The sequence below is a fragment of the Melanotaenia boesemani genome, chromosome 16 (assembly GCF_017639745.1).
Source record: "Melanotaenia boesemani isolate fMelBoe1 chromosome 16, fMelBoe1.pri, whole genome shotgun sequence".
NCBI classification, from domain to species: Eukaryota; Metazoa; Chordata; class Actinopteri; order Atheriniformes; family Melanotaeniidae; genus Melanotaenia; species Melanotaenia boesemani.
Window position 1 is genome coordinate 13,471,423 of NC_055697.1, and position 12,713 is coordinate 13,484,135.

At 35.8% G+C, this 12,713-nt stretch overlaps 1 protein-coding gene across 1 annotated transcript in view; it reads right to left on the reverse strand.

Annotated features, from left to right (window-relative positions):
- The window catches only part of eys (eyes shut homolog), a 191,395-nt gene that overhangs the window by 162,687 nt on the left and 15,995 nt on the right, over positions 1–12,713 (reverse strand). The window contains exons 4-8 of the mRNA XM_042010299.1: positions 12,208–12,404; positions 10,479–10,606; positions 7,909–8,023; positions 6,199–6,358; positions 1,154–1,258 (exon numbers count right to left, since the gene is read on the reverse strand). Of these exons, the coding sequence (XP_041866233.1) occupies positions 1,154–1,258; positions 6,199–6,358; positions 7,909–8,023; positions 10,479–10,606; positions 12,208–12,404 (705 nt within the window). The remainder of the gene's footprint in view (positions 1–1,153; positions 1,259–6,198; positions 6,359–7,908; positions 8,024–10,478; positions 10,607–12,207; positions 12,405–12,713) is intronic.

The following is a 12,713-nucleotide window of genomic DNA, read 5'->3' on the forward strand; positions in this document are numbered from 1 at the left end:
AAAGCTATCACTCAGTCTTTCAAACTATAGAAAGCTGTGCTTTAGACAATTCAAGGGCTGACACAGCTCATCAGCTGATGAAAATACAATGCCACCCCTGAATGTCACCTTTAATAGAGACTCTAATGTGGCTTGCTTTAGCAACTGATACAATAACCAAACTGTGACCTACATGTCATTAACATTGGTGTTGTGCTTTAAGATTTAATTGAACAAGAGTGAATAAACAAAGTTTCATTAACATCTTTCTTACATTTCCCCCAAGAGCCAAATACTAGCTGAGAAGTGGAGCTAAAAATAAAAGGAGAAAATTCTTGTGAGGAAAAACAACACCTGGACCCTGAGATGGTCTGTATCTTTGGTCTGTGTGCACAGTAAAATATTCCCGTTAAGTGGGAAAGAGCAATTCCCAGACACACAAACTGGGCCATGCCAGCAACAGAAATCACCCACGTTGTCTTTCGGTTTGCATTCAGTAAATGTAAATTCAGATGTAGCCAGGGACGCACTGTAAACAATTATAGGGAATTTACTTTAATAGGAATTTTATAACACAATATTTGCACTGTTTGTTGCATTGTCGGAGCCTGACAAGGATCCTCGTGGTTTTGATCTCAGCTGTCAATCACAAGCCAAGACTGCAAACTGATAGTGTGAAAAAAATTATGATGACTCTGGCCCTGACTTTAATCTTTTGTAATGCACAACAGAGCAAGGAGAATAACTGCTGCATGCTGTGAGGAGGGCTTTTTATGATGCTGCTTAATGAGAACTTAAAGCACTTGGCTGCTTTATTAAAACATTGTAAAAGGAAAATAATTCTAAATAGGTTAAATAAAGCACAAAACAACAGAGGAATGGCAGTTTTATTTAAATTAATGGGATAAAGAGGAAAAATATCCATGTAAATTGAATCAAGCAGACTTTGGCTTAACTTCCTCCAGCAGGATGTCTGTGTGTGGACCCCGCTGGCAAAAGCTAATCACCTTTGGTTCTCAGTATATACTGATGTGACCGGAGGAGCCCTGGCTCAGGATCTTAGGCCACAATCACTGCAGACACATTGAAATGGTCTACAATACCACCTGATGCCAAAGCTAATACAACTTAAATGTTATTACAAAGCTCCTGTTTTGGACATAACCCAACATACCTGCAGGGCACTGGCAGTCATAGTCGCCAAGCAAGTCAGAGCATGTGCCATTGTTCCGACAGGGGCTGGAGTCACACTCGTTGATCTCAGTCTCACACAGTGTTCCTGATAAAACATGTTGAAACAAAAGTATGCAGTCAGCAACAGATTTCACCACTATTTTCACATAGCAGAACTCTTAATGTCCCCTTGCATCCATTTTTGCTCACTCATTCCCGTTTTCTCTTTGAAGTGAGGACACAAATACTTAACCAACATTTTCGGAAAGAAATTTAGAGAAAAACAATATTTTTTCTTCTTAAGAAGTAAAATATTTATGCAATGATAAATATAAAGCTTTATTCAGCCACCATTAAGCATTGCTAAGCATATAGCTAGACTGAGATCAGAGGTTAAATGCTAGCAGTTGTTCTTTAGTTGCAATAATTTACTGCTGTTTAATCTTAAAAAAATAGACAAAATGTTAATTGCAAAAGCAGTTTTTTGCTATCTCTTTTATATTAACTGACAGATGCTGGTTTCGTTTGTAGATACTGTTTTTTTTTTGACAGATTTATTAATCCAGGCTGGCTTTTTAATTTGGTGTGTTTTGTTTTTTGAAAGCTAAGCTAAACTTAAAAGCTACTAATTTTATCTTTATATTTAGTGCACAGGTATAAAAAAAAATGTTTTTTAAAGAGCAAATAATACCCTGCAAAAACTGTAAGATTTATGAGCTACCAGGATATGCAAAGACAGTTGAGAAAAAAATATATGTCTATACGCTTGATTGCATCATCTATATTGCTTAAGAAAATGGACACTTAATGAAGGGTTCTGAGCAACCAGATGAGGTTGGGGATTCAAGGTTGCTTGATAAAAAGATGTGTTTGGTGCTCAGCTGTTTCAGCAGCTGCTGGTTCCACTGTCGTGGTTGGGGGTGGGTGTCATACCATCCCGGTTATTAATTTAAAATGTTTTATCATCAATAACAGAGAAGCAAAGACATGTACTGACTTGACAGCAGCAGTTTCATGCTGCAGCACAAACATTATGATTGATGTCATCTGCACCTTGGCTGCTACAGGTCATTTTATATAGAAAACATGCCATGCTGTGCAGAAGCAAATGATCCAACTGCCCTATTAAAATCTTAGGAATACCTGCAATTGTTTATGATAGTTAAGTGAATTTATTTTACTTTATGGGAGCTTTTTAGTTACTTACTTATGCAGCAAAATAACAGCAATAAAAAGAATCAAGGATATTGAGATAAAAAGTTTATGGGCTTGAAAAGCAAAACATTTTTGCTTTTCTAATCGTCAAAAATAAATCTTACAAATGTATTTTTCAATTCAAAGTAGCTGCACTTAGCAGCTGGAGTGGGCTGTCTATTATTTGGAAGGCTGATGGTCCAATCCACAACTCTTCAAGCCCACATGTCATTGTGCAAGACAGTTAAAAACCAAAAGTCCAAGACATATCAGTACTTGATAGAAAAGTAATGTCTTTTAGTATAAAGCACTTTGAGTAGTTGCTAAAATTATAGAAGGGATTTATAAATGTGTCTATATTTAAAAAAGTCTGTATCTGAAAATGAGGTTTGTGATGTAAGGCTGTTGCTCATTTCACATGAAGAATAGAGATTGTTACACAGGTTTATTTTTAATATATTCATAAAGACTCCTAAGCTTTCATAGCAAAAAACATGTTACGTCATGCGCATTCTCATACATTTTAGTATAACTGTGGACACAATAAAAAGAAAAAGTGAGCAAAAATGAGTGCCATTCGTTATTATTTTATGAAAAATGAAGCTTTCCAAAAAAGAAAACCCAACTGGCGGGGCTTGAGCAAGGCATCCTGAGTTATGATCTGTGATAGAGTACAGTGGGGTTTCTGGGCAAAGCTTGAAATTAAATTGGCCCTTCTATGCTGCATGGCTTGAAATTCCAAAGCAGAAATCCCAAGATGCCAAAAAGTGATGAATTCTATCAGTCACTAAGAAGTGCCATGGTGTAAGAGACAATTTTCCATTACTGAAGTGGCAACAGATTTCAGCTTTGAACCGCGGAATAAAATCTTGCTCATGTAGTGCTATGTAAGGTCTTATGTGATTGACAGCAGAATGTGTCAGGACTTAAGTGTAGATTGTGAAGTACACCACTGGCCAGAACCTGAGTGCAGAGGTTGGAGAGAAAAAAAACAAAACAAAAAAAAACAAAAAACAAAAACAAACAGTAAAACTGTTTTAACAGTTTAGTGTTACCATCACTATTACTCATTATGTTCAATGTTCAGCAACAATCATAACTTGTGTAAAACAGTTCTTTTCATTGTTGTTTAAAATATGACACAATATAATTTTATTAAAGATGTTACATTCTGTAAAATATGGATCTCGGATTGTGATATTAGAGTACATTAAAATGAAATCTGAATGCATGAAAGACTGAATAGTTTACATAAGAAACAGTTCCAACATTATCTTCTGTTACTGAGCACAGAGATGCAGCTGTGAATGATATAAAAGAGTTAACCATATTTTTAGGTGTTTAAACAATAAGGTCAAACCTTTCCAATATAACTGATAAACAATCAAGACCAATCCCCTCATCTAGAGGGACGTAGCAAGTGTGGAGAAAGGAATAGACAGAAGCAGATTTAAGGTGGATCAGAGCCATCGATAGGGATGAGAGGAGCAGTGAAAGAACCTCTCTAATCAAAAAGTTCAGCCTGTCATTGTTAAAGTCACTAAGCGCTAGAAGCAACATTGAACAAAACACAATGTATTTTAGAAATGTGTTCAATCTTTATGTATGGTTAATATACAGTATACTATATATATATATATATGTGTGTGTGTGTGTGTGTGTGTGTAAATTCTTTGCTGAAATCTGAAATCTTGCTCTGCAACCTTTGTCCTCTTAGCTGTCACTGACAGCTTTCAGCCATGTTCTGATCTGGCAGCTAATTAAGAGGCAGTTTGCCAGACTATATGGATTAAAATGCAATCAGCTGCAGGCCTTAAAAATGTCAAGGCTGCTAGTAAATATGATTCAAGGTAAAGAAAAATATATTCATATAACCAGAACAGGCCTACGCTTACATTATATGGTTGGCTTGCTGTTTCCCACAAACCACTGACCTGAAATAGATATTTTACTGATAATTCACCCGTGTTTCAAGTAGTAGATGCTAGTTTCTGTGTTTCTATGATTGGATTGAGACAAACTAACTGTGTTTTGCCTCAAGGACAAGCAAGATTCAGGCTGAAAATATGAGGCTGAATCAACAATGAATACTATTACTAATGAAAAACGTCTATAGCACTGTAGGGAGTTTGTGTTCTTATTTCCACCTCCTTGGAGAGCTCATAGGTCAGTTATGGAAACGAAGACCTTGACACAACAGAAGGCCATGCTTCATTCTTTTGCTAAATTAATCAGAGCAAATGCGCCTAAAAATGCCATAGAAAATAAAGGAAAAAAAACCTGTTTGTTATACTGATTAGTAACCATGTTATATAACCAAAAGTGCTAAACAAGATTACATAATATTCAAATACAACTACTATAAACTAACTTTTCTATTGGGATATTGCTGTTAGAGAAAGTATTTGAAATTTAAGAGTCAACTTAAACACTATTTCTTTATTAATTTAATATAGCATCTCACTTAAAGCATGTGGCATGTGGCATCTGCCAGTCTGCGTTTAAATTGGGGTTTTGGTTGTGTGAAGGTCTGATGGCTGGTAAGTATCTTACCTGCAGTAGACAGCGATCAGAACATTAGTTTGGAGAAAAAAAGATGACTTAAAACAGACGAAGCAAGCTAACTGCTGCTCAAAATGGGGAATGAAGAGTGAATCTATACTATCTACAAAAATTAAACCTCATTAACATGTCGGTGTGTGAGTAAATTTACCATATTGTTTTTTTTTTAGGCTGTTGTTTTGAGATAAAAGAACATTAATGCTATAACCACATTGTACAACACAAGTTACATTCAACAGTGGCGGATCTTTAAAAGATAACCCCAATCTGATACTAAACAAAATTTACATAGCAGTTGCTGTGCTGTAAGTGTGTGAGGCTCAAATAGTTTTGCATGGTAGGAATTTGATCATATTCTGTTCCCATTTTGAGCAGTGGTTAGATTGATTTACCTGTCACAAATCCTCCACCTTGAATTCACCTTACTTTTGCCAAGTCAGTGGCTTTTTCTCAAGATTTAGCAATTTTTAAAATTCCCTTTGCAGTTTTTTTCTCAAACATTTCGCAGCAAGACATTTCATGGCTCTTCCAGTAGTCAGCACAGCTTTTGTAAACAGAGGCCTCCATTCCTACTGTAGACACACTTCTCTCTGCATCTACTCTGTGCAGCAAGTGGCAAAGAGGAGCTCTCAGCATCATCTGTCACAGAGCTGCTGGCATAGCTGCAGCTTACAGTTTACAAACCAGATGGAGGGTTTGCATTGAGACAATAAGACATAAATAAATAATAAATATAAGAAAATATGAAATAAATAAGTAATCTCTAAATTCTTATTGTCTTATAGCTTTGATTATGTCTGTTGATTAAATCCCAAAGTTAATATTACATATAGTATTTCAGTTGACACCTGTTACAACAGAGCATTGCCATGCATGTGTCAAGTGCTCGTTATTACTTTTTATGTCATGTAGCATCTATCTTAAAATGCTAACAAAAGGCAAAGTAAACAAAAGATAACCAATGGATGGTCCAACACTGGAGCTCTGTGTTGGAGATTAAATTAGAAAAACAGCAATGTAAGCAAGAGTCTTTGCTTAGCTTTGTGTGTTTATTGCATTCACACATTGTTTCAATAATCACAGTTTGAAAATGTCAACAGCATGGAGCTGTCATGCTACACCAGTTCCATATTTAATTTTCCTTTAACATAAACCCGTCACCCACTCAAAATACAACCACCCTTTCTACAAGAGTTTTAATAAAGCTATTTGGAATATTTTCCCATCTTACAGATTTTCAAGCAGACTGAAACGGTACAAAAAAAGATAATCAAGGAAAACCGATCTTACCTATGAAACCAATGGGGCATTTACAGATGTAATCGGGAGGGGATGATGGCTGATTTGTTGTAATGCATGTGGCCCCATTCAAACAGCTGTCTGGTTGCATCATGCAGGCATCACCTACAAGTTGACAAAACTTTCCGATCCACCCTGGGGCGCAAACACACTGCAGGAGTACAGTACATTATTCATGTGATCAGTGGCAGCACATATACTACAGGGTCTGAAAGCAACAATTCAACAAAGACAAACATTCATATTTGTTTTCTTGATGTCAGCTCACTGGAATTCAAATGAAACAACATTTTAAGGGTGAGGTTGTTTCATTTCAGTTTTAAATGTGTGAGCTGTTTTTTTTTTAACTTTAGGAATAAATCAATAAGTATTGCCCTCAAATAAAAGGGTCAGTTCACAAACATTACAGAAGATGCTACACTCATGCATGCCAAGCAATATCTACCCACACACACATAAATGTTTAATCCGCTTGTCTCCCAAAGATATCTTCCACTGCCTCACTATGAGGAAAGGGGAGATCATTTCTCCCAGTCAAAACATTGCAACATTGCAAAGCAACATTAAAGAAATTCAGAGGTCCTTTCATGCCCAAAGTGACTTTTACATCCTAACATCTCAACTAATCAAATTAACACAGAGGAGAGGTGAAGACAAAAATCTATCGCTGGTAATGGGAGACGAGGAAACAGCTCCAAATTAGAAAGTTCAAAGCTAAACCTAAAAAGAGTACTTGATTTATCTGCCAACATTTTCAGGTCTGTACAGCTACTGGAATTAAAACAAAAGTTTTCACAGTCAGTGTAAAAACAAATGTAGAAATGAACAAAGGAAAAATGTTATTACTACAAGAAATGGCCCATTTGCAGTAATAGTTTATATTTATTCTTGACCTCAGCTGGAGACGCACCAACTCAAAGAATTGGAAATGTGATTTAAGATCAGAAGCCGTCTGAGTGGTCTAATGGAACAAGACGGATGGAGAATAATTAGGAGCTATAGGGCATTAGTGGCAGCCTCAGGTGTTGAAAAAAGATGCAGGCGTTTGAGAAGACTGAGAAGCACAGAGAGAAATTAGACCAGAACCTGACTATCTGAACAAAGTGTCCAGATACTCACAGTGATTAATGGAATTGGATTACTGCTGCCTTTAGTGCTGTCTGCTGTCTTTTAGTTTCAATGAAAGACTGATTTTCTTATTAAAAGAATATTAAAAAACCAAAGATGGAAAGACCTTTTGCATAGCATGAAAAAAACAAAAAGCTAAGACTTTGTCAATGTCTTTGAATTCAAAGAAAATTTCTTATAAAGCAAAAGATAAGTCATTGTAAACACATTAGCTGCATTCTTCATTAAAATCAACCCAATTAATAGCTGATCAATCCATTATATAAAGATATTACAGAATTTTGCTATAAAAAAAAAATAAGTGTAAGCTAAAGGGAATTATGCGTTATTCAACGGAAAGATGCACAGAAATGGTCACGTTCTTGAACTATGATGTCATTAAAAAAGAAAAAAAGAAAAAATTAGTTTTTTGTTTTAATCTTAGCATTAAACCAACATATGTACTGTAAGCATTGCTCTGCTTAAGAATGAGCTGACTCTCTGTTCATACTCCAACCCTTATTAGGATGCAGCATCCGTCATATTTTGGGGGCTTGGAGTATTTCATTACAACTGAAACATTGAATTACCTACCTGATATCCGCCAATTACACTCAAGCACAATCCCTCATTTAGGCAGCTGATATTGAGCAGCCTGCAGTAGTCAATTATTTCTTCACAGTTCTTCCCAGAAAAGCCACTCAGGCATCTGTTGAGAGGAGGTCAGTGTCATCAAAATCAATCCATCCGAACCCTTAGCACTAACAAGACACACTGCATTGTTTCGTTTACAAGATACAGGTGGTTGTAATTTGGTTTTCCACATCATCTTCTTGTGTTACAGACCTGGTCAAAACAGTGTCTGAAATTTTTTCTTCCAATTTGTTTGACCTGGATTTACAAATGGGTGGACTTGGCATATCAGGACAAATTGAGGTCCATCATAAATCACAAATTATACTCGCCTACAGCAGCTCATTTCTCTGAGTGTATGTCTACGATGACAAATGTATGCCACCCACAATAAACTGAACTCGTAATTTTCATATTATTTGTTTGATTTTTATTTGTCTAAAAGGTGGGAAAGAGTAATGGCAGCTGTAATGAGATACATAGTCAAACTGCAGTATATGATGACTGGATGCCCTAACAGGTAAAGCCTACTGAAAATGATAGGAAACATTTTATGTAAAGCCCACAGTTAGAAGAACAATTTCATCTTGTATCTTATGAAAGTGTCTCACATGGGTATGTGGAAAAAGAAAAACATAAGCACTTGCATCAGTTTTAGTTTGGGGTAAAAACCAGGTTTCGTGTGATGATAAGTATCTAGAGGGCATCAAAGGCAGAGCGTAATCTAGCAGAAGCCTGTTTCCTTTCACAAGCTTCTGGGCAAAAACTGCTTCAAGATTAAATGGCCTGTCTGTTTTCCTCTTACTTTTTAGATTTAGAAAAACAATCAATAGGATATAAGATGACAAATGTTGATGAAAATGTTGTTTTGAAAGGTTATTTTTTTTCTTTTTCATTTGTTTTAAATAAAACTATCTTATCAAAGTCTTATTTTTTTCATCTAACTAGAAAGGTGGGGTTGTTTTATGTTTTTGAATTATCAAGTTAACAATACATTGCAGAATCTCTTTATATTTTCCATCTTCTCAACCTGACTTTGCCTCATCTAATTCTGTTGAAAACATGAATCATTAAATGTGTCTTTAGTGAACTTTGGTGAGTCTTTCAAAGGAAGCATGCATTCGGACTTTTGGGAGTCCCGAATAATGATAAAGATGTGAAATCAACAGCCCAACATGAAACACTTGTGCAGGTTATAAGCTAATTATAGTATATCACAAAGAAACACATGCAATGTGTTACATGTGCCATTTTCAGTGCGGTTCAACATTTGTAGACAAAACCTGCTTTGCTGATTAGACATCAACTGTAAACACGAGCTGAAGAGCAACAATAGCATAATGCAAAAATTACGTAGAAATGGATGCAATGAAAAGCTGCTATGGGTCTGCCTGCAGCATTTAAAAAAACAAATCAGTCTGCACAAAAGGCCAATATGAAGATAAGATTCTAAACATTCAGCCGTATTGTCAGAATGGAGTTGGAGTGAATCTCGCTCTCTAAACAAAGAAAAAAAATAAGTGTGCAGCTCACTGGGAGAGATAATGATGTCAACCAGATAACTCAACATGCAGCTCAACGTAACAACAGTAATGATAAATGTTTTGGTAATGAAAAGACAGTTCAGCCAGCAAAAGGAGAGAAAAAATCAACTAAGTTATTTCTTTGTCTTGCAGAGTACGCCTCTGTGACATTTTCCTTTGGAATGTAGCAAGTATGTCATTTCTGTAAATCGTCTTTTTACAGCCAAATCATTTAGTGAGTATCAAAATCAGAATGAGAGAGAAAATTGTAAGCATTTTCTGATAAAGTAATATTTAACTTAGCTGTAGCCAGTCATTTAATATTTATTTTATATATATACTATAGAACCACAACATTTCACCAGTGGCAGCCTTAATGTCAGTTTAAGCTGCTTCTCTTTATGCTGGTGTCCTATTTTTATTTAGATGCACAAATGATGCTAGTAAAAAAAAAAGAAAAAAAAAGTTTTTTGGCAATCATACATCTTTTGCCTTATAATTTGACACTTTTCCTGTATAATATTTACAAATGCATTGAATATTTTGATGGTTATTGGTTTCGGCTTTGGTTTTCTAATTTAACCCTGCATGTAAGAGTCACTAAACATAGCATACAGTCTCTGTGTTACATCAGGTTCCTGCATTAGAGGTTAATTATGTTGACAATAAGAAAGATAATTATGATTTCATAAGAGAATAAATGCTTTACATAATATATATTGCACACTGCATTACTGTTACCAATATTCGTTAAGTAGGTCCAACTTCCATTGCAATCCAGCACTTATCCATGTACACACTGCTAAAAGAATGAGGACATATTGGCTTGACCCCCTCCGATTGTGCTCTGGACCATCAGATCTCCGTTTGTCTGCAGTGCATCTTTCACGTATTTATACTTGCACGTAAAACATAAACTTATTTTCCGGTTATTCCAGATAAACGTTAATGCAAAATGAGAACAAGGCCAATTAGATTGGCCCCATTAGATAGCAGTCAGTGTTTCACCTGCAGAAATAATCCTTTCCCCTGGACACGCAGGTGGCATTGTTCAGACATGGCGATGGGCTGCACATGCTCTGCTGCCTCCTGCATTCTGGGACCAAAGAACCATCTGCGCAAACACATTCAGAGGCCTGCGTATAGAAGAAAAAACAAACTAGGTCACTTGTCAGCTTGGGAAAAAAGGTTATATTATACAGAAGGTACATTAGATTACTAAATGTTGAAGCATTTTCAATAAAGACTGTAGTGATCCATTGTAGTTCCCGAAAGATGTCAGTGTGTAAAATAGTAATAAAAACAAAACAAACACTTAAAACAATTTTCCAAACTGAAAATGTGTGAATAAAAATTTAAAAAGTATTTTTAAATAAACAAAAATGCTTTCATTTTTGTCAGTATGTTAAGATATTGAAACAATGACAACAAAAACTGGAAAAGTTGCACAATGCTGACCATGACCAATGAACACAGTGCACCTCTGCAGGTGTGCACTGTAAATACAATTACATCAAATCTCAAAAATTTGTCATCTTTTCTATGCCTGACATCATAAAAGGTGACCTGATGTGTTAAAGAACAAAATAAATTTAAATAAAAAGTGTTTTAGAAATTATGGATGTTTAAATTTCCCTGCTTCCTGTCAGATCAAAATCCAAAATCTTGTTTGAAAGATGAGAGGGAGCAGATGAGAATGCCCCAGTCATGCTATATGAACCCTTTGCCCAATGAAAAGTGCTATCCAGACAAGATGTTTTCCAGGAAGGTCTTGCTTATTTCTGCAAGCCAGAGCCAAATAACACAATGACTGTATAACATGAGAATGGCTTCAAAGCAGTTAGCATGCTTTAAAATGATAGCTAATTCAACACAGTGGCATGAAATTCTGCTATTCATATATATTTTCTAAAAATATTGCCAACATCCAATTTAAAATTAATAAAACTTTACAAAATGACTTATTTTCAACATTTACTATGCTGGCATTTTCTATGCTTTTTCAGTTAAATATTCTGGGTTGAGAAGTTTTGCAAAACATCCAGTTTTCCTTAACATCTAACAAGCATCTTAACCCTTTTAGAAACTATGCTGAACACAGATCTAAACAGAGAAATAAACTTTTTTTTTTAGATTTTACTTCATGTTTAGTATATTATGAGAAGTTAATAAATGTTAATGCTTGTGTAATTTAAACAGATAAAGACACTAGAACAAAATTTATGTTAAGCAGCAGCAGGAACAAGCATTACTTTGATAAATATTCCTTTTAAACTGCTCCCCTCTGTTATTCTTAGGTGGGTTGTGAAAACATGGTACACTTGACAATGTGTAATGAACAAAACAAAGGTTATGCAGAAGGACAATTAGAGCACTACTGTATTTTCTCCAGAGTATCCTCCAGAGCATTTGAAACAGCACTGCCTCTGCAAAATGTATGGCTATAATAACATTTCCAGTGAAAGGTGAAAATTGCAGCAGGCATCCAATTACAAAAAGGTTTTGATGAGAGCCATTTCAAGCTGGCACTTAAATATGCACAGGGTCATTCAATCAAAATGCTAGAGGAAGCAGGCACTCCTTCCCTCAGCTCATCTTCTGCAGGAAATATTAATTGCCATCGAAGCCTTCAGAATGAAGCCATTTGATCTTGTTTCAAGACACTATTAATTTTCATATGCCATTTCTTGTTTATGTCCCGCTGAGATTAAACAAATAAGGGAAATGAAGTCCTCACATGCTCCCCTGCAGTGCAAATTTGTTCTTCCTGACATGAATATGACATGCAGTCAGAGTCAACACGAAAGTCGCAGTGGAGGCCTCTGAATCTTCCTGGACAATGACAAACAAATCCTTCGAGGCTCTCTGCACATGTACCGCCATTTCTGCATGGATTTGGGTCACAGGGGGCTTTCTTCTTCTCACAGGAAGGGCCTGCAAAACCGACAACAAAAGATTACTGTGCTTTCATTCAAGCTGCATATCCACAGAAACTATAGGCTAATGTGCAGAAAGCCCGTGTACTGGCATTCTTTGTCCAACTCAAGCTTACACACTCTCCATGTAAAACTTGAGGCGGCAAACAGGGGCACTAAATCGTTTCAATGAAAAATTACTGCCTCTCTGAAATTACATGAGCGCCCTAAATTATAATCTATGGAAAGAGAGAGGATTGACATGTTTAATCACAGAATGGAGTCATGTAAAGCCTTGACATTATTCATGTATATAATTACATATATA